General features: G+C 39.7%; 2 protein-coding genes across 3 annotated transcripts; both read right to left on the reverse strand.

Annotated features, from left to right (window-relative positions):
* Positions 1–988: 988 nt before the first annotated feature.
* On the reverse strand, positions 989–25978 carry ren (renin). 2 transcript variants are annotated; one of them, XM_063889540.1, is made up of 9 exons: positions 25694–25978; positions 4581–4725; positions 4029–4152; positions 3412–3530; positions 3102–3298; positions 2432–2554; positions 2196–2337; positions 1995–2093; positions 989–1541 (listed from the first exon to the last, which is right to left on the reverse strand). In XM_063889540.1, the coding sequence occupies exons 1-9, from the start codon at positions 25792–25794 to the stop codon at positions 1380–1382; spliced, it is 1212 nt and encodes a 403-aa protein (XP_063745610.1). In that variant the 5' UTR covers positions 25795–25978; the 3' UTR covers positions 989–1379. The 2 variants fall into 2 exon arrangements, with proteins under 2 accessions (XP_063745610.1, XP_063745692.1); XM_063889622.1 differs by lacking the exon at positions 25694–25978 and adding an exon at positions 5081–5298.
* Positions 18589–21949, reverse strand: LOC134872348 (E3 SUMO-protein ligase ZBED1-like). Its single transcript, XM_063895624.1, has 2 exons — positions 21457–21949; positions 18589–20713 (listed from the first exon to the last, which is right to left on the reverse strand). The coding sequence occupies exons 1-2, from the start codon at positions 21820–21822 to the stop codon at positions 19037–19039; spliced, it is 2043 nt and encodes a 680-aa protein (XP_063751694.1). The 5' UTR covers positions 21823–21949; the 3' UTR covers positions 18589–19036.
* Positions 25979–26843: the final 865 nt, after the last annotated feature.

Here is a 26843-nt window from a genome sequence, read left to right on the forward strand (position 1 = left end):
AGGCACACTACAAGCTATAGGGTACATTTTTAAGCCTTTTGATTGCCCTAGCTCATTTACAGCCCGAGTAGTTCTGTTGAACTATAACCTACCGTAAGAGATGTTGAAGCAATGGTATGACTGTGTTGATTAAATGCCAGTAAAGAGATAGCCACCCTCACCTCACTGTCTACCGTCAACAGATAACATCTAAAGAGGACAATTCATGGATATGAGAGGAAGGAAGCAAGTGGCTACTCTCACTGTCAAATCATTGAAGTGAAAGGACTTTCTAAACCAATTTAGATAAAATGAGACAAAAATATCTGACAACTGCATCCGATGAATGTGTGTCTTTATTGTTTTGTTATCTTGCGCATCTTCTGCCCACTGAGTAAGCAGAAATAACCGTATTTGTCGGGTCAATCTCTAAATCACAACCAAGAGGCATGTTTACTCCTGAAGGATTTTGTCGTTCAAAGCTTTTTATGATGAGCTTCACTGTAATACAAAAAGAAGTTTGACCCTAAAACACAGTTACTGAGATTACAAAATGTGTGGCTTTATTTCTTAACAGAAAAGAACATTGCTCAGTGAAAGGGACCACAAGTTGCACTTAAACTATAGAGAAGAAATGACTGTTTAGAACACGTAATTGTGACATTTTATCTGTCCCTCACTCCTACTGTAACTGATGGTTACCAAAGATAAAGCCCCAGTGTACAGAAGCAACTTCAGTGGGAGAAAAGCAACGTTACACATCACGCTGTGCAGCACACATGACTGCCACAAATGTGTATCCAATTGTTTTACCTTTCTAGCAGAAATTAGCTCAGGTCACACCCAAATATGAACAAAGACAAAATGTCCATGAGTACTGTGGTACGGCTAATTAAATCTGCTACAGCAATTGGTTTTCAACTCGACTTTCCCATGGTCACAAAATGCATTAGACACATTTAAAAACAATGCAATTATTAAAGCAGTCAAGGCTCGAGGCAAATTTGAATCCATGTAAACAAGTTTATTCTTGTCACGTTAGTACAATACATGTATGGATTTTCACTGTAGCTATGTGATCACTTTAAGCAGTCTCACACACAGACAAACACATACACACACACACTTTGCATTTGCTGGAAGTGGCCGCTTATAAATAAAAAAGTTTAGAATGCATTCAGTGCATTTGTTACACATAATCCCAAAGCAGGATGTGCACGAAATAGGATGCTGATATTCCTTAATGTGCACTTCTCTTTACCTTTTTTTTGATGTAACAGATGAAGTTTGGTCACGAGTTACCACACAAACTAACCGAAGCAAACACTGGCTGAAGAGGAGATAGCAGCAAAGATAGAGAAAAAGAAAACAGAGTAAGATGGCTGAGGTTTGTCTTCCCGTCAGACTGCTGTAGCAAATCCTATCCGATTATTGCGGCGGTCAAACTCGGTGTAGTAGCGGGCAATGAAGTTGGCTCCCAAAATCCACAACGGACCTGTAGGGGGCGGCACATCCAAGGCCCTGAAGGTGACGGTGCAGACGTCCGCTTCGATCTGGGTTTGCTGCAGCCAAGAAAAAGTCAGATTTATAACGATCACTATAACATTAGCATTTATACAGTGATGGTAAAAGCAGCAACAACACAATGTGAATATGATCTGTTACAATTCAAATTCTAAATACAAATTGACTAAAAATACATTCGTATAATCTTCTTTTGTACATCAAGTATAAGCAAAAAGGTTAAGTCAGGTCACCTTTCCATTACATAGTAAACACACAAATTCCAGCATATGTACGTAGCAATTTGTGTCGGGTCTAATTAGCCAAATAACTAAAAACATGCGTTGTAAGCACATCAATATGTCTATCTGAAATGTAGTGGAGTAGCAATACTACATTTTAAAAACTCTCTAAAACTGTGTTCAGGCACAGTTCTTGAGTGATTGTACTTGGTCGCATTCCACCACTGCACGTTTATATAAATATGATTCAGTATGTATCCTCTTTCTTACCCATAAGATATAATCCTCCCAAGTGAGTGGGTATTCCTGGCCCCCGAGGTGGAAATTGACACTGGGCAACGTCTTGACAGTGTCACAGTTGACTTTGTACTGATGAACAACACAAATGGAAAGGGTGATAATGGGTTGACGAATTTTCTTTTACTGACTAACGTTTCTGTGGGAAACCATGTTGCATGCTTAAAAACGTACTCCACTTTCATCCAGCTGTGCTCCGATGTTTTTCATCAGCGCGGACACAGAGGATGCCGGGCCTGTAATGTAGGAGGAGCCACTGTCGATCACTGCTGTGCAACCCTCCGAACAAAACATCATCTCCATCCCTACAGAAACCCTGGAAGCATGAAGGGTTGCACAATAAAACGTGTTGTTTCTCAATGAGTGCAAACACACATACGATTTTGTGTATTGAGAAAAAGAAATCTCACCCTTTCATGTTGACTTCCCATTTGCCATTCTCTTTGGTATCCATATAATTAAAGTTTCCGGTGTAGTAGTTTGGGTCTGTGCCACCAAGAACCAGCTCTCCACCTGGGGAGTGTATTGGATCCCTGGAAACACATTTTTAAAAAGCCAATTTTTTCTGTTAAATTTTGAATATTGAAACTGTGATTTTGGTAATTATGATCTATGGTTGCACGCTCCCTTAGCTGAAGTTCCATGACCTCCAATGACTTCTCATACTTGAGAATCTTCTAAGAAAATCCCAAGAAACCTTAATAATTCTCCTTTGTTTCCTCTGGACAAAACTGAGCATGATAAATAGAGAAAACGTGTTATCATCCGACACTCGGTTGTATCTAGATCCTAAATCAGCTTGTGGAATGTAATTTAATAACATTTGATAACAGATCTTTAATAAAACAATTTTATATCTATTTTTTGCATTCTTGACAGTGGGTAAGTTTAAAAAAATATATATATTATTTCAGTAATCGTTGTCTCATTCAAAACAAACACCAAAGCGTAATCTATATGTTCTTGCTAGCAGTGGAATATGTTTTTGTCTCAATCATCTTACATAGCTAACATTTTCTCTTCTGTTTATTTCAGACAAGATCACATAGAAGCTGGATGAGTTTAGTGGATTTAACACACCTGCTGTAGTAGATAGAGAACACCTCTTCCTTGAGGACATGCTGAGACATGATACCATCAAACACAGGAGTGATGCCGTCGATGGCCACGTTGGGGTAACCCATCCCAAGGACTCCATCAAACTTGGCAAAGATAAAGGGCATGGCAGACAGAGAGGCTGCCTCAGCAAACACCTGCACCACAGGGATGCCACCAACCTGCACACACAAGTTTAGAGAATGACATGTTGGGAGTGGAGACTGTGGCAGGAAATTAAAGTTTTGGTTAGAACATATTCTTTCTCTTTGAACTGTGTTAATGAACAACTCACCACAACCACATCCTCACTCAGAAATCCCCTTACATTCCCTGCAGCATACTGGATGGAAAAACCGGTTCCGTTCTCAACATAAGTCCGAGATTGTGAGGCATCGTATCTGTTGTGAGTGACTAAAAGTTCAAAATTCATTTGAGTTGTAAAAGTAGTGTGGAAGCTTTATCAAACAATAATTCTTGATTCTTCACATTTCATTTATATGACAATAACAATTAAAACTGCAATAACATTTCATATTTCTCCCACTTTGGGAAAAACCACACCAGTTGTAAACCACATTTAAGGTTATATGCCAAACTTTTACACATTCATCGAATACAACATTATCTTTCCCTACTTTCAGTCTCCTTTTGGGGTGTACAGACTTCTGAGACAAATATCTCATTCTTCAGCTGTTAAGTAATCCACTGTTTTTGCCAGTTACTTTCTAACAGTGTCTGTCAAAGAGGTGCTGAGCAGGTAGTGGAATATTTGTTTTTCAGAGCTTTTTCATTTAAAACAGGTGTCTGCTACCACAACAGTAGAGTTGCTGTATCTGCTGTATAACAGTAAAGGCCTTATTGAATTATTAACTAAAAGTTATTGTTTGGGTCTTGGACATCGACACTTACAACAGGCAGTTGAGAAAGGTGAGCAGCTTTGCGAAGGGACCCACAGGTTGGCTGAGCCTGTGTCAAAGACCACGTTGAACATCTGGGGTGGAGAGCCAATACTGATTTCCCCGAAGTACTGGGTCTGTTAGAGATAATCAATTCAATTATACAGTTTCGGTGATTTATTTCCAGACTTTCCTAAACCAGCTACTTCCCATGTCATTGTGACGTTGTCTGATGACTTCTTTGAAATCTTTCTTTTGTGCAGTTCACACAAATTTAATTTGAGATCTTTTACAATTACACTCATGATAACATTATTACATCAATCAAAAGTATAAATCTAAAAGGCGATCGTATCTGCTGTTTTATTCTGTAAGAAGTTTTGCCGAAAACAACCGTCAAAGCCCATGGTTGCTTAAACCCTCAGAACCTAAGACTCTTTTTTAGAAAACATCAATTCAATTACATCTGAGCATGTCGTTTTGTACTAAAATGAGCTTTCTTAAACACATTCACAATAGTTTTGATGTATGCTCCTTTAATATATAATACACAAAATTGTCTCACGTCCAAGTAGTTGGTTAGAGGGGTGGGAACAGTCCCGTTTTTGTCGTCTGTACTCTTCTCGGCTAACTCGTTTAGGACCTGCTCTGCAGAAACACCCATGTCCCTCAGTGTCTCTCGGATAGATGGCATCTTTTTCAGGGAGATTCTAGAAAAGGAACAGATATTATTCATGACTGGTGGCAGAAACTAAAAGCCTGTGTGACAATAGAAGAAATACTATGTCCATGCTACATATCAATAACATATGCCTGGTCATCATCCCCTTCTAACAATGATGCTTTAATAATGCCAGAATGCTTTGCTCTCAGCAAAAAAAATGAAACGAACAAAAACATATGTTAGGCTGAATGCTGAAAACAATCACTTTTACCAATAAAACATTTGTTTTCCTGTGCTTACTTTCGTTGTTGTTTTCTGTCATTATTTTGCAAGACATTTCCATTATGTATTCTTGTTTATTTCAAGTCAAGAAGACAGTTGTATAAGGGAAAAGTTATCACCTTCTCAAGGCATAGGTCCAGGTCACTGTCGATGACAAAGCAACAAGATAGATCCAGTAATTCATCAACAGAGCCATGGTGAATTATCAGATGAGAGGCGGAAAATACCGACCAGAAATGAAGGCTGTATATGCAAAGTAGATTTTTCCTGGTTTGAGTGTATTCCAAAATATCAAATATTATTAAAACGGAGGATCTGAAAACTGCTGCTCTCCCTCCTGTACTGCTGCCTTGACTCCCTTTATACCAAATCCTCTTCCCTATATGCCTCACCTATATGCCACTGACTGGATGGGAGCTTTGCTGGGGGTGACCACTTGAAAACAAGCTCTGCCTTGCTCTTCCCAACCCCCTCTCCCCTCTACCCTTCTGCCTTGGTCCCACAACCCCTACTGTGATAACGAGGTCCCTGTGAGAGGTCTGACCTTTAACCTCCTGAAAAACATTGAAGACAGAAAGCAGGGGTGCAGAGCTCCTGAGATTGCTGACGTCAGTAGGATGGACCGCTTGTCTGCAGGAATTTTAGATTGATTGAAAGTTGCCTGATTTGTTTTAAATTGGTTACAAATAAGCTTGTCAACTTTAAATTGATGATGTTGTGGTTTTTTTTAAAAGGATGATTCATGAACACATTTTAATTTTTGAATGTAGGTTGCAGATTGTGCTGCAGTTGATAACATTGCCTTGTCTCTTTTTCCCACAGCCTTCGATTCCTTATCTGTGAAGCAGGCAGGTTTAACACCCCTCTACTGACCCTCTGATTGTGATTTCTCTCATCATGCTACATCACAGCACAGGCCAAAATGGAAGGACATGACACATCCAGATTTTACACATCATTGTCATATTTAACATGTGGCTGAGGCGGGGGCCATGTTGAGTGTGTTATGCAGAGCAGGAGATGGGCAGTATGCTCTATTGTAACACTGTACATCTTGACATAGTGCTCTAGCCCGACAAAGCTTAGCACTTAATCATTCTGTCCGGGTTCTCAGTTGTTATTACAGCGGGGGAGGGGGGAGGGCTCAAACTGTATCGGGCCGTTCAGGTTGGGGTCGTGTTTTAGTACTGTAACGACCACCGGGTATAGCAAGACATGTGGTGGTTTATGTCAGAGGTCAGCCAGTGAGAAAATTATCGAGTGGTTAGTATATTATCCAGACAGATAGTGATGACTTACAACAAAAAAACTGTATTGCATCAAGATTGACTTATAATTCATCTCTCTATAATTATTGACCAGAGGATAATGTTTACTTGTGTGCAACTAATGAATATACAAAACAAAATGTCCTCCGATTTAAATTAATCTGATTACTTTTAAATCAGCTAAAGTCATATTTTTGATGCTTACAACTAGGCCTTACAGGCTGGTTTTGAAAGCACTTTTGGGGACAATCTCACAGACATCTGACTCTTGACCTGCCTGACCAAAGTTACTTTCCCACACTGCTTAGAGGTTCCCATGCGTCACTCCTCGCCTGGCCTTCCACCTTTCCAGTAAGACCACTGACTGGTTGGGCATGGGAAAGGTAGAAATCATGAAAGATTATTGATATTCCTTTTGAGGCACACGTTTCAAAACTCTGTGATCTGATTTATGGAAGTATTCAGAAATGATACTTTTCTGGTCATGAAGTAAATGGAGGTTATAAGCTGTCGAACAGACCGAAAAAGAGTTTCTGCTGTTAAACAAGCATCACAGGCAGAATCCACGTAAGAGTATCTTATTGGGTAAGCTATCTACCATGATAACAAAGATATGCAGCTGAGCAGTGTTTGTTTGCAGGAAATGAGACTTGAGGGAAGTTATCAATCAACCAAACAAGCTTGACTCCCAAAACCACAAAAACTCAGCTTTGAATGACCAGCTGTTATAAGCCACAAAGTGCTACATTTTGTTGTTGTTGTGTTTGCCTTATTTTTAAGTCGTTGCCACATACATTTAGGTGTACAAAAAAAGCAAAGAACAATAATTTGGTTTCACTGATGTTATCCTTAGTTACGTTTTATAAATATGAAGACAATGAGCTCAAAATTAGAAATGACTAGACTGTGATTCCATCTGGAGACAATATGTATGAAATATGTGGGACATTCTTCACAACAGGAGGTTAAGTATGTAGAAATGGAGGCCAAACGTGTAGTAAAAACATATTTTATGTGCAAATGATATCCATTCTCTAGAGAGCTGTGAGTATTAAAGCTGTTCCTTATTTTATAAAATGAATTGTCAAAATAAATACATTCTGTCTTCTTTCACATATTTTCCACATGAGTTTTTTGGAGTAAAGCAAGTAAACATGCAGTATCACTCCCGACCAGCAGAGCGCAGCATTGGAACTAAAACGCATTAGGACAGATAACATGCCACTGTGTGTGTGTGTGTGTATATGTGTGTGTGTCTACAGAAATGTACTACTTAAAAGTGAAAGGAATTGTGTGGTAGAAGAAGGTTTTTAATGAGCTTCTTGCCTTGCAGAGGGTCTATGGCAAGCTTTCTTATTAAAATTGCAGAGAGAAACAGCTTGTTCCTTCATGCAATTTGCTTCATTGCTGTTACAATTTGTGTACATCTGGTCTTCTGGTAAACAGAATTGAATCTGTATATCCAGATAGATAAAACAAATTATTAGCTAAATGACTTAATGTTAGATGTTCAGTAAAATAAAGTAAGTACTGAATTTGTTCCTGGTTTATCAGGCCCCATTTATACAAAATAAGCCAATTACTGGGAGAGTGCATGTGTTATCGGGGGCTTATCTTGGAGAGGGATAAAGTGAATCGATCTGGTTTGTGTCTTGTGAAGATGCACTTCAATTCCCAGGGAGCTTTATTAGGAAACAGGTGCTCCACAAAGACAGAACACATCTGGTGAACACACCAGAAACCATAGCAACCATGCTTGTTTTGCTGCTTAGTGTTTGTGATGCATAAAAGTGTGCCATTCCATCACCTGGATACATGAATAATTAACAGCCACGCAGTATTGTACGTGTGGATGGCCTTATTATTATTAAGTAGCTCTGATTGGTACTTGTTTACTTCATACATTTGCTTTACGAGTTACGCCCTTTCTTTTCCTTTGATATAGTATCCTGGTGAAATGCAAACTTCTATAACTGCGTATTTGACCATTGCTCTTACTCTACTGGGATGTAAGAACAAAAAGCACACACACACACACACACACTCTGGTTTGTGACAAATATCGCCCAGGAAAAAGATTTAAATTAAACATAAAAATGAATGTAATAATGTCAGCATGTAATAATGTTTACAGTGATACATTATCTCTAAAATATGACAAGGGCTTGAATTGAGAATTTATTATCTTAACTATTCATATTTTGTTTGAGAGTGGCCTGTAGGTTAGGATGTGTGTGTGTGTGCGTTTGTGTTTTTGTCTTTATCTTGTGATGCTGTGCACAAAGCCATAAAGATACAAACTGCGGCCAAAAAGACAGCCAGCAGTGACAGGAGCGGTGCCAAAATAATTCAATAACTCAGAGAGCAAAGCCACTTTACAAAGCTTTGTGAAGCAGACTGATCTGTTCATCAAAGTCTGGCTAATATCAAAAACAAGGCCACCCAGGCTCCCGGCACTCAGGAAATATTCCAGAACATTTAGAAAGATTTAAAAGGGGACCTATTGTGCTTTCCCTTTCCTGCAGTGATTTATATAGGTTTCTGAGCATGTAAATAGTCTGCAAAGTCTAAAATCCTAATGTTCCCTCCAGAGGGAGTTATTTCCCATACAACCACCCCGCCTGAAACACCTTGATCGTAGTCCTTCTTTTACTTAAACGACACAGTAAAATAACTATGAAACACTTGCGCTTCTATTGGCTACCGCTCCAACACAATGTACGTGATAGGCTAAGGGGCGGGACTTCTCTAAGCAGTTGACGAATCATAACAAAACTGGCCAGCTAACCAATCGAAGCAGACTGGGCTCTGGTTTCAGACAGAGGGTAAAAAGAGGTGCAGCAGCACAGTATGAGAAAAGACCTATTGAACAATAAAGCATGTAAACTTGTCCCAGCATGGACACAGTGTACAAATATGAACCTGAAAATTAGCATAGTAGGGCCCCTTTAATGTGAATAGGTTGTTGCTTTGTTTAAAATTGCAGCAACCTATGTCAAATATGTGCTTGGTGCCAAACAGAAGAAAAGAAAATGATAACAGTGAGTGTTGGTCTTTCTTTTTAAAGTATTGGTACTGTGAACGCAACATATCCCCTATTAAAATACTTTTATTCAACACCGATACTCATTTAATAGTTGCCAAATGTGTGACAGGGAACAATGGTAATATCTCATAAGTTCTCTTAAATGCCCTTGGTTACCTCAATCACATGACAGGGTTGTGTGCACAGGATATCCTTATTAAAAAAGGCATCCTCCCCTAATTGCTAAGTTTTGTGACTTCCTGGACAACAAGCGTCCATATCCTCACACCAACCAAACATCCTCTCCCAATAAATGGCTGACTCATCTCATGGAAATGTGTCATTTACTTCCATTGTTTACATCTCTGTTGTCTCCTAATGACCTTCATTTTTCCCCCTTTATTTTCACAACAAATGTTTTGCAATGCATTTCACAGTAGATACAGCAATGAGGCCAGAATCTCCTTTTTCATCAAACATCCCTCATGTGCTGCTCGTTAGGTTGCAATGATCATTTAAAAAAAACATTAATAAGTGAATTAAAAAAGGAATGTTTTGCATGTATCCACTTTGATTCACTTCAAAATGTAATGATTTCTTCTCTGGTCCATACTACACCCTCCCGTCTTTCTTTCATGAAAATTGGTAGGTCGCTTTTTCACATAATACTGCCGACTAACAGAGAACCGAAGTCTAAAGCCAGGAGAGCGTCTTCTCCCCGTTTCAAGTCTTAATGCTAAGCTAGACTAACCTGCTTGTCAATTACTCAAATAGGTTTTTAATCAGATAGGAAGAGGAATAGTTGCGCTGTCTTCAAATAAGGTATCTGATAAGCCGGCAGTTAAAGAATAACAAGTATTAAACACTTCTGCTGAGATAAAAAAAAAGGAAAAATAAATCAGTTGAAAAGAAAATGATTCATATCCGTCCGATCCTCACGTCTGAGAGGGCGTTTCATCTTATAAAACACAGTGAGTCTATTTTTAGCTCAAAAGATGGTCACTCTGCCTTTGAGCAGGTTTGCTGAGATTGTCATTTGTTTCTTTCTTTGGCCTTCTGTTTATTTAGAATGACTTTAGCGAGTGTTTTTAAATTTCACTTACCTGGCCAGTCACAATATCACTTTCAGACCCTTTATATAAAAACACCTGCTCCTGTGAGCTCAATGACCTTTTGATACCAAAGTGTAGCCAGTAACAAAGCGCTTATGAGCAAATATATAATAAAAAGACAATGAGTAGTTTATGATCATAGCTACAAGGTTTAAACCAGGACATTGAACAGAATATCACATAACAAATTAAGAGATTAGCCATAATACACATTGAGTTCATATCATAGACATAAAACATGCACTACTGCAAAGGTATAACAAACAGATGCACTTCTTGTAAAGAAAAGAATACCACTTCATTTAATCTCTCTGATTAAAATAACAAAGCAATTAGAGAACGGAGCTTAAACAACGAAGTGTTCACAGGGAATTTATGTCTGTCATGTTACTTTTCCATCTTTTAGTTTTTGAAAGTGTCTAATTATATTTGCAAAATCTTAGAAGTAAGTTTAAGTACATTGTCGTCTGCCCCTAAAGGAAATGTAGTGTTTGATGGGAGAAGCAGCATTTCAGAACAAATGTAACACCTTTTTGATGCCTGTCAAAACCCAGAAGCAGCTACACTAAGTGAATGAAGTAGCGTAAATAAAAACATGTCAGTACCAACTATTCCATTAATTAAATGATTCTAGTTTCAAAATCTATCATATACTGTACATTCCTCTCCCAGGTACAAAACAGCTCTGCTCTCTGTTCTTAAACTGTCAGTCCTCATCAAGTGGATTAAGGATGCCTCAAAGGCAGAAAAGTCCCTTATTTGTCATTCAAGTCCAGTGAAGTTCAGAGAAAGAGATTAAAAAGAACGGTTTATTTCAGGGGACACACTGTTCATTAGCATACACTTATATGCGAGTTGGTTGAAATGTTGTGTTAAAAGGAAGCCTTGAAAGTGCCCAGATTAACCTAAATGCAGATGTTATCTAGGAAGCACTTGAAAACATTGTGTGAGGTAATCCAACCTCATACTGAAGCCAGCAACTGAAAGTTGTGTTAAAACATCAAGTCCAACTCACTGGCTGAGAACTGTAAGCTAATGTAAAAACGGGCAGAGGTGGAAGAAAACTACATTATCTTGTTCAGTGAAATATTTATAACCAAGCATGAGGTCTGGTGATGTGAATCCTGTGACTGCAAATAAATTACATCAGGGGAACATCTTGTGTGTTAGCAAGGCAGCAGGGAATGTGTGGAGCAGAGTTGGAAAAGTGACCAGAACCTTGGAGTAGAAGTACTTTGACACGGAATTTGTCAGTTTCACAAAAGCAAAGACTTTAACGATTGAGACCAACGTGGTTTTGCTAATCTGGTTAACTGCCCCTCCTCCTTTAAAGTACAGCGCCCAATCACTTCCCTGAGATTTTCTTTATTAGACTATTCAGGAATGTCTTCCAGTCAATGGATGAGACGGTCACGAAAGGGGATAATTTCTGTATCGACATTTTGTTTGTGAGAGTGGTGAGACTGAGCTAAAACAAGAAGCTTAAAGACGCTACAAAGCTCAGTTAAGGAGGGAACCGGCAGCCTAGGAAGATAATCCTCAGTGCGTTTGCCTCAACAAGCACCTTTCACAATATGATTAATTGGCAATGTAAAAGTATGGTATAGCTTTTAGGGGACATATCATTGAAAAAAGTAAAAAAAAAGTAGTCTTGCACATACATTTGGGTCCAAAGATTTCCTACCAACCCACAGACTGGGAAACTAGACATTTTATTTGCAGGCTATTTATATACAAGGGATTCAACAAGCCATTCATTTTAGGCTTCCCTTACTACGTCAAGGCTCAATCGAATACCGCCCACCCTCTGAGTAACTCCACCTACAACTTGGGGTCTACTTTGCAAAGGTGCAATATATCTTTCTTGTAAGCTAATCAAAGCAGACTGTGCCTTTATGAGAGGGGGTGGTTCCAAGAGAAGAGCTAAAATGGAGCATTTAATAAAGAAATGATGTGTTTGTTCTCAAAGTAAAAGAACAACTATTTCAGTAAAGAACTACATGAAACTGGTGCTTATGTAAAAAGACCTACAGTATAGAACAAATACCTTGTATCACTGGGACGCAGACATCCATAATGAATACTACAATAAATGTTTTCACAACAAAAAGCTCACCCTGGGAATTTGCATGAATAACCAACTCTGCCTTTTTGAATTCACATTACTTTGCTTTTCAGACTAAAGTCAACACAGCCCCGTTACTGCAATGTTCCCTATGCCTGAATAATTCAATATTGCTCACTGTCTGCTTCTGTTTTGTACTGCATGGTTAAGAACCACTGAAGGGGAAGGCTCAATGCATGGGGACAGGCCTTGTTTTCTATGCCTGCAGCCAAGCGTGTGTCTTATGTAAGGGAGGGGGTTGGATGGTCCAGAGTACAACATCCACTGCATGACAACTCCCGTCGCTTTATAATCATTGCAATCTTCCCATCCCTACCTTCCCTTTCCATGAGTTAGACCTAGGACATGCCCTCCTTTTTAACGAGTGGTCAAAATCATTCTCTGCTGCAAAATTTTCTTTTCTGTCATTCTTTCATCATGCGTATCCATTTTTGAGTTAGTTAGTGCTTCAATATCTTCCTTCTTCTGTTCATCTCTCTCATCCCCACCCCCACTCTCTCCTCTGCCTTCTCTCAACAGACAGACATTTTGACAGGCCAGTCATGATTAGAATTTTAGACTTCCTAGAAAGTGTTTTTTTTTTGGCAATTATGCTTTTCCATCATGCAGTTTTGCCCTATTTCATATAAGCAAATGTTTGCGCCTATATATCATATCAAAAATCAACTGAAAATTGTGCTCATTAAAATGCAACTCCTGCTTCCTGCATCTCTTACAGGTTTCTCTAAAAGACAACCTTGTGTCATGTGAGACATCTGGAATGTGAGGATTCAGCTGGTAACTGCTGCATTATTTAACAAACCCTGCAGCCATCTGATGCTCCGCAGGTGTACATTATTCTGTTTCTCACGATTTCCCAAAGCACAAACAGTGTGCCCCTCAGATATGCGTCTTACAAATAGCTGCAAAATGTATCTTTGTCAATACGCTTTGTATTCCACAAACTTGGGTTGTTTCTCAGCATTCTCAGGTTGCCTGGTAATGAACAAATACTTCCCATGAGATTAAAACATTGTTCATTGATAAAGAACACAGTGTGTATGATGATAAGTCAGAGCATGATGGATATATTGTTCATGTGAAACAGAAATAAATCTTTCTAAACTCAACTGACCAGCTGTTCAACTGTGTGGCACTAATCTCTCTCACATGCACAAGAAGGTAAGTGAAGGCATCAGCCAGCCAAACACTGCAGGCTGGATGACTGGACATCAATCATATTTAATACTAAATCAGTTACTCTAGCAATGTATCATGACAATATCATAAATCTCGATCAGTGAAGAACTCATAGAGAAATATCACCTGAATCTGCAGCCCCTCTTGGATTTATGCATTTTCATAACTTTTTTTTGTTGCGCATCAGGAAGCTGTTTACAAACACACACACAAAACACCTTTAAAACACACCACTATTTTACCTGTTCAGCACCAAAACAAAACGTCAAAATGAGAGAATAGCTGTTAAAGAAAGTGAAGCATTTAAAAGCCACAGAGTCTGATGTTTTCCCTGTTGAAACCAAAAGCAGAGCAAAAATATAATTATAGAATGTCATATTATTAATGTTATTAGTAGTAGTAGTAGTAGTAGTAGTAATAGTAGTAATAGTAGTAGTAGTAGTATTAGTAATTAATATAGTGACATTTGGCGTGGCTATGGCGCGGAGCTGAGCGGTCGCACATGTTCTCTCTCCGTCAAAATCGGTTAAATTGAACAGTATCCTGTGTAAAAAGCGAACAAACGCCTTTATTAACCCAAGTTAAGTGTATCTTAGACCGTGATATGTCGACCAGACAACCTAAAACAGCCTCGGGCCACCAGAAAAAGTCTCAGAACAAGGCCGACCGACATGAAGAAACAGAGGATGATGCTAACAAGCTAGCTACCCAAACTCTGGAGGCGGCGGACATTCTGGAAGCGATCTCAGCTCTGAAGGACGACTTCGGCACCAAATTTGACGGGGTTATGACTGCAATAATCGGCATCAAATCGGATATCAAAGACTTCTCAGGGAGACTGGGACAGGCAGAGGATCGGATTGGTGAGGTAGAAGACGATATCGCTGTCCATAATACTAAAATAGCCGCGCTGGAGAAACAGGTGTCTGAACTCACCTACAAAATGGATGACCTGGAAAATAGGAACCGCCGCTCAAATCTCAGGCTGGTGAATTTCCCGGAGAAAGTTGAAAAGGGCAACCCAGTTGCTTTTCTGGAAAAGTGGCTACCTGAAGCCCTAGGCCCGGGCACTTCTCCGACTCAGCTGATTATTGAAAGGGCTCACAGGCTACTGTCGCGCCGTGCTCCTCCGCTCCGCGAGTCATGATAATGAAGTTGTTAAACTTTCAAGACAAGGTCCGAGTCATGCAGGCCGCCAGGAACAAGGGCAGGATCATGTACGAAGACCACCATGTCATGCTTTTTCAAGACCTGTCTACAGATCTTCATAAGAAAAGGAGGCTCTTCGATGATGTTAAACAACGCCTGAGAGCTCTGAAGATCGTTTACGGATTTATCTACCCCGCCAAATTCAGAGTGTTTCACGAGGGTAAACCCCACCTGTTCGCTGACCCTTCAAGCGTGGACTCGTTTATAAAGAAGCTGGACACATGGTCACCTTGTGTGTGATGAACAGTCTCGGTGACGACAGCAGAGGATGTGGACACTCGACCTCAACTGAACTTTGATTTGCAGCTATCATAAATAAGGGAAGGTAAAGTACTTTGTTTTATGTAGGCTGTAACGCTGCTTTCCTATGGCTTTTGCCGGTGTTTTTGTTTGTTATGATGGCGGGTTGCGTCCCGATTTACTTTTACTTTTCTTTCTCTATTGTCGGAGACTTGTACATATATTTACAATAATTTAAATCATTTTACACCTGGGTCCGTGCGAAAAGCGGTGCAGGTGATCACCGGGTCGCAGCCTTAACTGTATCACCCTCTGCTGAGTCACTGTAAACTAACGTGGTCTTATACCCACACAACAGCCAGATACACATGCACACTTTATTGTTCGTTTATCGCCTTATACCGATTATATCCGGAGGGCTGGTTTATTGTGACACGCCGGTTCTTGTCTGCTCCTCTTTATTAGTGGATCAGTGAGTCGCTCCCAATGTTGCGAGGGAAGACTCGTCGTCTCGTTTGGGGAGACGACTCGGGGATTCATTTAAGGGTTATAAATGTAACGTTACATTATTTCCCAAGACATCAGATAACCACATGCGTTCTATTAAAAACAGGCACATCAGTGTTTATTTCCATCCCGTCTGACCGGGCTTGTACCACTCATACTGGATTACGTTAAATATGACTTCTAATTTAAATTGAAAGTTTACGTCCTGGAATGTTAGAGGCTTGGTTAGACTGGTTAAAGCGAAGCAAGTAATAAGTAGGCTTAAGCAACTAAAATCATCAGTAGTGTATATTCAGGAAACCCACTTGCTGTCAGATGAAGTCATAAAGATAAAAAGGAGATGGCCAGGGCAAGTAATTTCAGCCTCTTACGTATCTCATACCCGTGGGGCGATGATCCTTATTCACAGATCTGTCCCCTTCAAGGTAGACAATATAATTTGTGATATAGGGGGTAGATATTTGATTGTTCAGGGTACATTGCTAGACGAAAAGATAAATATGATTAACGTATACGCCCCAAACGATGATAACCCCAAATTCTTTGAAAATGTATTTTTGATAATTGCCTCACTCCCAGGGAGGGTTCTCATGGCAGGTGACTTTAACTGCACTTCAGATCCCAAATTGGACCGCTCTTCTGGAGTAGACTCCTCTCACACACAGAGTAGGAAGAAGCTGTTGCAATATGTAAATGATCTAAACCTGTGTGATCCTTGGAGAAGTTTAAACCCTGATAAATTAGAATGTTCCTGTTTTTCTTCCTCTTTTAAATCTTACTCCCGCATAGATTATTTTTTAGTATCAAGCTCTATGCTCTTCTCTGTGGTAGATTGTAATTATAATAGTATACTGCTGTCAGACCACTCTCCTACTTCACTTATATACAACGTCCCGAAGGTTGGTTAAGTCCACTTCTAGATGGAGATTTCATCCAAGATGGTTTTTTGATTCAAACTTCCTGCTTTTTTGAAAAGCTCAAATTGAGATTTATTTTAACACAAATACAAATGAGACCTCTGCTATTGTCAGATGGGAGGCCTTTAAAGCGTACATCAGAGGTATGATCATATCCTATACCAGCTCAAAAACAAACAAACTTAAACTGGTAATGAATGAACTTGACCGTAGAATCAGACAGTTGGAAGGAGAGGCTTTCTTGGATGACTCCATAAAGATAAAACAAGAATTGATGTCTCTTAAAGCCCAGTATGAAAAATGTCTTTAACAAAAGCAGAAAACAGTCTAATCCGTCTGAAACAGAGTTACTATGAACAAGGTGAAACATCTGGGAGATTGTTGGCTTGGCGTATTAAGAAATTGGATGCAGATAGGGCAATTAATGCGATCCAAACCCAAAGTGGGACAATATCCGCAGACCCCCTGGAGATCAATAAAACTTTTGCCTCTTTTTACAAAACACTGTATACATCTGAAACTCCTGAAAATTTAGGAAAACAGAATGATTTCCTGGATAAACTTTGTATTCCTACTATAACCGATGATTCTAAAGCACATTTGGACAAAAAATTAACTCTTTCAGAAATCTCCAATGCCATTATCAATATGAGGGGAGGTAAAGCCGCGGGTCCTGATGGACTCCCAGTTGATATTTACAAGATATTCAAAGATAAACTACTGGGACCTCTTTTGGCCATGTATGAAGAGGCCTTTCAACAAGGTTGTCTCCCAGAATCCCTGAGGAGTGCACTAATAACACTTATTTTGAAACCTAATAAATCTCCCACCAATTGTACATCATTTCGGCCTATTTCTCTGCTTAATACAGATACTAAAATTATCGCTAAAGTCATGGCTAGAAGATTAGAGCTGGTGCTTCCAACTGTGATCAATCCAGATCAGAACGGTTTTGTGAAAAACCGCCAGGCCTTCTATAACGTAAGAAGAGTGTTGAATTTAATACATGTGAGGGAGGGAACTCCTGACACAGCCATTCTATCTCTGGATGCTGAGAAGGCTTTTGACAGGGTGGAGTGGAGTTACTTACTTGATGTGCTTTCGCGATTTGGGTTTGGCAACTACTTCCGAAAATGGATTGAAATACTGTATACTGACCCTATGGCAGAAGTCGCAACCAACTATATAGTATCACCTCCTTTCAAGCTCTCCAGAGGTACCCGTCAGGTGTGCCCTCTTTCACCAATGCTCTTTGTCTTGGCCATGGAAACTTTCGCTATAGCGGTGAGATCACACCCCTCAATATCAGGTATCAAAGTAGTGGACTTAGAACATCGCATCTCAATGTATGCCGATGATACCCTTCTGTTTCTAACAGACCTAAAGAATTCAATTCGCAATCTAACCAATTTAATCAACACTTTTGGAAAGTTCTCAGGCTTTAAAGTAAACAAAACAAAATCTTCTATCATGTTTTTGAATAAGCAGGAGAGATTAAATCCTGTTATAAACCATCCTTTTAATAATGCGGTGAATGGATTCAAATATCTTGGTATTAATGTTACCCCAACCACAGTGGAGTTAGTTTCCTGTAACTATGAACCTATGATGACTTCGATAACTGAATCTATGAATAGTTGGTCATCTATGCCAATCTCTCTTTTGGGACGTATAAATGTGATCAAGATGAGTGTGCTCCCTAAATTTCTATATCTTTTTCAATCTGTCCCTCTACCCCCACCACCACAGTTCTTATTAAAAATGAAGCAACTATTTACAAAGTTTATTTGGAACAATAGAAGGTCACGGCTGCGATTCTCACTTCTCTATTTGCCATATGAGAGAGGAGGGTTACAATTACCCAATTTACAATAGTATTTTGGGGCTGCCCAGGTTAGGGCAGCAATGTTCTGGTTCTCAGCTGAGCCTATGTTATAGTGTTGTCACGATACCAAAATTATTGTTTCGATACCGATACCAAGTCAAGAATTGCGATTCCGATACTTTTTCGATACTTTTCCTGAAAAGGGAGAAACACTCTCAAATATCATTGATGTGCTTTATTTTAAAACTGGGGCAACATTCTTATCATAACACACTAATAAATGAACATATGAACAGCAGATATATTAAACATTTGAACAAAATATGAAATATCAAAATATAAAAAATAAATTAGAGCAATGACACTCAAGGTAAAAAAATAAATAAATTTAGCAGCATTATCTCAGTCATAAGAAACACAAGCGTTACCAGTAATAAACATAAATAACAAATTAAAGCAATGGCATTCAATTTAAAAAAACAAATAAAATGTAGCTGCATTATCTCTTATACTCACAACTGAGTTTAAAAAAACAAATAAAATTTAGCTGCATCATCTCTTATACTCACAACTGAGTTTAAAAAAACAAATACAATTTAGCTGCAGCATCTCTTATACTCAAAACTGAGTCTCTTAAGAGCATTAGCCCTAGAATGGCCAGCAGATATTCATTTCTTACACTTATTTAAGTTCTTGGCCAAGAACACTAGCATGTCTAAATGTTCTTCAGTCAGCCTGGAACGTCTTGGGCTACAGATATTTCCAGATGTGCTGAAGACTCGCTCTGAAGCACAACTTGATGCTGCAATGCAAAGATAGTTCTTTGCAAAGTGTGCCAGGATGGGCAGTTGTGCCTCATGTTGACTCCACCAGGCCAGGGGATCCTCTGCAGGGCTGATTTCTCTCAATTGTTTGTATTCAAGAAACTCAACATTTAGTCGTCTATCTGTGGGTGTTGCAGGTGTGGGAGAATGGTGCCTCGTTTCAGAATTATCTGCCCCTTTCTTCTCTGTGGTTATGGTGCAGAGCAAACTTTTTAAGTCTCTCTTATTCCTCTTTGGTGCAGCACCTGTTCCTCTAGGGTCCACTGGACTGTGGGGTGGAAGCTGAACGGCCTCAGATTTAAGGAGCAGCTCCCTCTTGATATCCTCCTCCATTGTTACAAAAGTATCTTTAAATCTCGGATCAAGGAACGTAGAGGTGTTTAGGGTCATCTGCAGGTTGTGGTCATCGTACCTTTTCTCAAAATCTCCTCTAATTTTGTTCTTCATTTCTATGGCCAAGGGGCGGTCGCCTTCCTCTTCTATTAGGCAGGCTTTGATTTTCCACATCAGTGGCAGGACTGATGATATGGTGGTTTCTTTCTCTCCACTCAGGGCATCAGTGAAGTCACTGAGTGGAGCCAAGACATCCCTCACTATTTCTATAGTGGTCATGTCTGTGTCTCTGGGCATCAGGTGCCACTTCTTCCGGTCCTCAGCCAGAACCGCAGAGACAGCTTGCTGCTGCTCACAAAATCGTTCCACCATGTCATAGGTGGAACCCCATCGGGTGGGCTCATCATGGATTAATGTATGTTGTGGCAGTTTTAAAGACTTTTGTTTGTCTTTGAACAGTCTAGACATCTTGTTTGATCTGGAGAAGCCTGACACAGTCTTACGGAGCCTGGACAGACAGCTTGCCACACGATCAATATCTATGGCTTTGTTCACTGCCAAATGCAGATTGTGCCCGAAACAGGGTATCCAGGTGTATTCACTGAAAGCTTTGCGGTTGTTTGACGCATTATCTGTTGTCATTCCAGCCATATTGGCCATGTCTAGCCCCCAGGAATCTGTGATAATTTCCTCCAGGGTTTCCTTTAGAGTGTCGGCTGTGTGATCAGAATACAATGCAGAGCACCCTAAACACCAGGACTGCATCTCCCAGGACTGTGTAATGAACTGGAGTGTTACTGCCATGTAAGTGTCCACAGTTCTGCTGGTCCAGAGATCAGTGGTGCAGGAGAAAAATGTATTCGGTGTGTGACTAAGTTGGGCACTGATTATCGCTCTTGTTTCATTGTACATCTTGGGAATTTCATTGTACATGAAAAAATTCCTGGATGGGACGTCATACCTTTTGTCGAGATTTTGCATAAGGTTTCTAAACCCAGCTTTTTCCACTATATAAACTGGCACTTGATCCAGACAGATGAATTCTGCTACTGCCCTGTTAAGCCGTTTTACCTCCTTGGACTCCCTGGGGTACTTGTTGTGCTGCTCAAACATAGCTTGGAGGGTTGGCTGCTGGGTTGGCTGCTGCCTTTGAGGAGTTGCTCTTCCAGAGCCCATAGCTGCAGACCGCTGTAGCAGAAGAAAATGGAAATATTTAAAATATGATGGTGATAAATGTGTCATAACGGAGGACCTAAATAGTTTATGTGTGATAGTAACAATAACTTGTGACTAACTTAACATCTCTATGCAGTGGTAGTGATAATTGCTAACATTCACTTAACCATAACATTACCATTATTCATAGGATATAATGAGTTAACCTAATGTTGTTTAAACTGTGACATGGATTAATATAGGCGTTTCCTGTACTTCAATGTCTGATTTCTTTGATGGTTAACTTTATATTTGAGTCCATAATTTCTTACAAGGCAAAGGTTTCATATAGGCCTACACCTCCTTTGCGTACAGCAGGTTCATGCTCTTTAAATGCTGTAACCCAATACAGGCTAAATAAATCACTGACAAACATGCACATGCTGTGATTTTTATCATATAGGCTAATAAAGGCTATAGATCATTTTAGCTGATGTTTTGTATGCTTTATTTTAGCAGCTTGCGAATTATTTACGTCATCTATGAAAGTTGCGTTTTCAAAGAAAGATGCTGAACTAGCGTTAGGCAGGCTATTGTGGTTAGCCATGAGGATAATGCCCATAGTTAGCCTGCTATTTCTGTAGATAGCCTGGTCAAACTACGGTGGTGCAAAACAGTGACTTGTCACAAAATAAACTATAGCCTTCTCATTTGACTTGTTTTAAGGGCATGAAGTTCATGAACGTGATGATACATGTTATATTTCACATACTAACCTGTCGGTCTTTAAACTCCTTGTGCAACTCGGCGTGCTTGTCGGCCAAGTGTTTCGCCAGGTTCGAGGTGTTGGCTCCCTTAGTTTGCAATTGTTTGTAGCACTTACGACAAACAGGTCTCGACATATCGGTAGCTTTGCCCTCACTGTCAGCAAGGTAGGCAAAGTACCTCCATATCTCACTCCTCGCGTCATCTTTATCAACCAGCCGTGGACCAGCGGCCACAGTATCACTCGCACATGCAGCCATCTCTCTGTAGTGTTTGTTAAATGACAGCAGCAGTGCAGCCTCTTGCTGCGTGCGTGAGGAGAAAAAACACGGACGTCCATAGGGAGGCACTCGAGCGTGCGTTGCACACACCAACATGAAATATGTCTCTTACAAATATGGAACACGGACATTCTAGAAGTATCGATACTAATAAATTTAGGAATCGTGACATTTTTAATTTCCAAGAATCGCGGTGCTTTTGAAGTATCGGTACATCGTGCAACACTACTATGTTACCATGGGTACAAATTGAAAGTACTTGTACAAAGGGTTTGTGGCTTGACACTTATTTATACTCTGCGCCTGTCAAAAACTTAAAAAAGCTCACTGATAACCCCTTTGTGAGAAACACAATTAGTATCTGGCATGAAGTACAATTATTTCTAGGTGAAACAGCTTTTCGTTCATGTTTTTCACCAATATGGGGAAACGACAGCTTTTCTCCCGGCAAAGGTGACCTGGGCTTTAAATTGTGGGCAACAAAGAGCATTTCTAAAATCATGAATCTATACAGTGATAACAAACTTTTGTCATTTGAAGAACTTAAAAATAAATATGACATACCTCAGAAACATTTTTTAAATATTTACAGCTACGAAGCTTCATTTATACGCAGACACATTCTGATGTACAACCTCCTTTATCCATATTAGAACATGTGTCGGTGAATAACGGTATTGGCAGGGGTCAAATATCCTTACTTTATAACATACTGGTGAAAAACCATAAAGACTCCACTGAACATAAGAGAGCTCAATGGATAGGAGACTTGCAAGAAGATATCTCTGAGGGGGAATGGGGTGAGGTATGTTCAAGTGCTCATCTCCTAACAATAAATACTCATCTCAAACTGATTCAGTACAACTGGATGATGAGGGTTTACATTACTCCAGTTAGACTGAATAAGATGAATCCAAATATTCCCGATATCTGTGTCAAATGCAATTTAGAAAAAGGCACTTTATTTCACTGCCAGTGGAGTTGTCCTGAGATACAAAAGTTCTGGAATGAAATCATAAGAATGATTTCTAAAATTACCTGCAAGACGTTTGATCTCTCTCTGTTGGAAGGATGTAAAGAGCCCTTCTGTTGGCCGCTGGCTTAAAGAGTTGTCCGCATGCCTTGTCCTTGAAAAATTAACATACACAGAAAAAAAGAAATCAGCCAAATTCTATGAGGTTTGGACTCCCTTTCTTACATTCCTGGAGAATTGTGATCTTGGGGAAGTTTTGGAGACTTGAGAGTGGTATATCCATAGTGAATACTGAATGTATAATAACTTTGATGTCTACATACAACCATATTGTGTCCAGCACCTATTTTGTGTCTTTTATGTAATGTTATAAGCCTGTATGTGCGTTGCATTTTTGATTTGATTTAAATTATTATTATTATTTAATTCATTTTAATCTATCTTCCTCTGTTAGTTCTGTTTATTTTCCCTTAGGGAGGGGGAGGGGGGATTTACATTATTAAAGTTGATGTTTAACTTTTTGCTATATGTACCATTGTGGATTGTCGATTTCTACAAACATCTGAAAATCAATAAATACATGTTCAAAAAAATAGTGACATTTCATATTACACATTATCTTTAAACACTTTGTTTTTATTTTTAAAGGGAAATATTCTTCCTTTGATAATATACTGACATTGGACTTTTTAATAACATTTTAAACCGAAAGTACAATACCATTAATCCAAACTGGCTGGCGTTAATTGTATGCAAAAAGTTATTCTAAATGTTATTTTTCTACTATTTAAATCTAAAATTTAAAAGTAGTTAAATCAGTCTGCCATGGGAAATCATATACATGGAGAAAGAAAGACTATATTTAAAGAACATAATTATCTCTGAAAGTTTGAACTCATTTCTGTGTGTGTGTGTGTGTGTGTGTGTGTGTGTGTGTGTGTGTGCGTGTGCGTGTGTGTGATTCATAAACTATGAATACATTTAGAAAAATAGACAATAAATCACAATAAGTTAAATAATATTTTACAAGGTAAATATGTGCTTGAATGAAACTACTTGAGTTTCGAGTGCTTTGATGCAGTATCTTTTATTCTCCGACCCTTAAGGCAGATCAATGCAATGCTTGACTTTGCTGGTTAATGTTTAATTACTGTGCATTGATTGTGGACTCATAGCATTCCCGAGGTTTGTACGGCCAATTACTGTCGCCCATAAAACAACATCTCTGTTACAAAATTCTGGAGGATTTACGTTAATTATTGACTCTGTTGTTGCTGCGAGCATACCTTTACGTACCATTAAAGTCAGGCTTTTCCCATTTGTCTTAACAAGGGAACCAGGTAAACAAAGTGTTGCTGTGTAGCAAGCACTTTGTTCATTGGCTAAACCTTGTTTTAGACTCACCAATATCAGCTGTTGGAAATGGGCCTTCATTATGTTATCTTTTCAAACAGAATAGTAAATACACCCAAGGTTATGTCAACTTACACGGAGAGGAAAAAAACAATTTTGTAATCAGAGAATCTGAGTGAAAATGTATAAAACACCCTAAAAGTAGTACCTCAGTGTAAATACTGACAACCATAAACATGAAGCTAGTGATTTAAGACAAATTAAACACAACAGATTTCAGATGTCACCATAGGAGTGAGTCTTCTGCCCACTAAGTGGCAGTTGACTAAATTTAAGAAGTGGACATAGTCAGCATGACGTGACCCATTGGTTTTTGGACTTGTTTTTGCCAAGTTTGGACATCAGCCATGGCTAAACTTGTAATTTTGGAACCAGAATTCACATGAGACGGAGGAGCAAAAAACATCCATCCATCCATCCATCCATCTTCTCCTGCTTTTCCATCAGGGTCGCGGAGGTAACAGCTCCAGCAGAGAGCCCCAAACTTTCCTTTCCCTGGCCACATCAACCAGCTCTGACTGGGGGATTCCAAGACTCTCCCAGGCCAGCGAAGAGATATAATCCCTCCACCTGGTCCTAGGTCTACCCCTCGGTCTCTTCCCAGCTGGATGTGCCTGGAACATCTCCCTAGGGAGGCGCCCAGGTGGCATCCTCACTAGGTGCCTGAACCACCTCAACTGGCTCCTTTCAACGTGAAGGAGCAGCGGTTCTACTCCCGAGTCCCTCCCGGATGACTGAACTTCTCACCTTATCCCTAAGGGAGATGCCAGCCACCCTGCGGAGAAATCCCATTTCGGCCGCTTGTATCCGCGATCTCGTTCTTTCGGTCATGACCCATCCTTCATGACCATAGGTGAGGGTAGGAACGAAGATGGCCTGGTAGACAGAGAGCTTTGCCTTCTGGCTCAGCTCTCTTTTCGTCACAACGGTGCGGTAAAGCGACTGCAGTACCGATCCCGCTGCTCCGATTCTCCGGCCCATCTCACGGTCCATTGTGCCCTCACTCAAGAACAGGACCCCGAGATACTTGAACTCCTTCACTTCAGAACAACCAAACATTTATTCGAGTCAAAACAACTTTACAAAGAACTAAATGTGAGGAACAACATTCATCAACTAAAAGTACTGTGAAAGACTTAACATTTTAAGACAAAAACACTGGACAGATAACACCATGGTAGCAAACTGTCATTCATAAACTAGCCACAGCCCTTAACATCTATGTTATCCATCTCGAAATGGAACCCTAAATTACAAAGTGAACATCATGCCCAGATACTAGCAATTGAGACCATGAACTCATCAGGAATAACTTAAGTGGGGTTATTTTCTTACAGACTTGCATACAAACTGAAATCTTTTTGCACACAGTGGTGTGGCCCGCTGCCTGATATCAGAGAGAATGCAAGTTTAGGCCACTTTTCAGACTGCTGCTTATTAGAGTTCAGCTTTTAATGTTAAAAGAACATGTCTACAAATAGGAAAGATCTGTTTATCGTACATAATTAGCCAAGGGGCTACATTCCTTATCCTCTACTTATAGCTCAACAAATAACAACTTAGAAGTGTTTCCTTACTCACTCTTGGTTGGTTTCACTCACTGCATTCCCCACCAGAAGAGCGGGGTTGACTTTCCGCCTGCATGCACATCTTTCCAGCCGAACAAAGTTGAAACAGAGCATCTTAAACTTCTGCTTTCAGATCAACAACAGGGTTAAAAAAGCCTCGCCACTTGTGAATGTCCATGGTCTGCTGGTTAATTGTTTGCTGTTCATGTTGTATGGGTCCCTGTTGAGTTCAATTGACTTTATTTGAAGCAGAAAATAGTTTTTTTTAGTCTTGTTCTGAGCAGTTTCCCCACGCTACCGACGGCCATGTTGCAGGATGTTTTTAGCCACTTTAATAAGGGGGGCGGTTCCAGGTGGGAAAGTGACATCAGCCATACAGTCTTTTCCCCTGAGTTGATTGGAGGGTTTCTCAGATCACCTGTTGTGCAGGGTGTGGGGAATTGCTCCTAATTAAGCATTGAGTGCAGCTTGGTACATTTCCCCTATTGGCCAATCAGAGTCTGACAACAACCTTTCATAGGGGTTAAGAGAGGTGGGGAATTGCACACAAACCGCACTCAACAGATATTGTCATTCCCAAACTCTGGTCTTTATAACCTTGGAGAGTTCTTTGCTGTCCTAATTTTACAGATTTATGGTGGTTTTAAGCGTTATTAAACCATTATCAAATAACCCTGCTCCACTAGGTTACCTGCACCAGGGCAGATTTTAGGACTATGTCTAGTTGATGCTTGCCAAACAATTTATTTATTTTTATTGAAACACCATTATTATATAAAAAAAAACCAACCTTTTTGTCATTTATCAAAGAGCCACTTGTATAATCTAAAGAAGCATGTATTCACTGTGAAGAGACTTGCATGATTTATTTTTTGAAGTTAATATTTGTATTTTGTTGGGAACTGGTTCTAAGGCTTCAGTCACCTAGAATCTGGGGAATCAGTAGCACCACATATTGTTTGCTTCATTTCAAGGATGTCATCATTGATTACTGATGTGGTAGTCTTATGCGAGATTTTGCTCCAGTTTTGATTTGCTGTGATTGCTTTAGTGTAAGTAATTGAAATGTCAATGATCAAAGTGTATCTCAAATACACTCAGTACTGACAGGAAACCATCCAACACCAAGTATGATGCAAACGGGACAAAAGAACCATTAGAGG

This window comes from Eleginops maclovinus, chromosome 1, assembly GCF_036324505.1.
Source record: "Eleginops maclovinus isolate JMC-PN-2008 ecotype Puerto Natales chromosome 1, JC_Emac_rtc_rv5, whole genome shotgun sequence".
Classification (NCBI taxonomy): domain Eukaryota; kingdom Metazoa; phylum Chordata; class Actinopteri; order Perciformes; family Eleginopidae; genus Eleginops; species Eleginops maclovinus.

Bases quoted from the DNA above. Each gene is read 5' to 3' on its own strand.
- LOC134872348 (XM_063895624.1), bottom strand. From the start codon at position 21,822: ATGTTGGTGTGTGCAACGCACGCTCGAGTGCCTCCCTATGGACGTCCG. The intron at 20,714-21,456 runs GTTAGTATGTGA...CTTCTGCTACAG, and splicing joins AGGAGTTTAAAGACCGACAG to CGGTCTGCAGCTATGGGCTC.
- ren (XM_063889540.1), bottom strand. From the start codon at position 25,794: ATGCTCTGTTTCAACTTTGTTCGGCTGGAAAGATGTGCATGCAGGCGG. The intron at 3,299-3,411 runs GTGAGTTGTTCA...TTGTGTGTGCAG, and splicing joins TGAGTGAGGATGTGGTTGTG to GTTGGTGGCATCCCTGTGGT. The intron at 2,338-2,431 runs GTGAGATTTCTT...TCATGCTTCCAG, and splicing joins TGGGAAGTCAACATGAAAGG to GGTTTCTGTAGGGATGGAGA.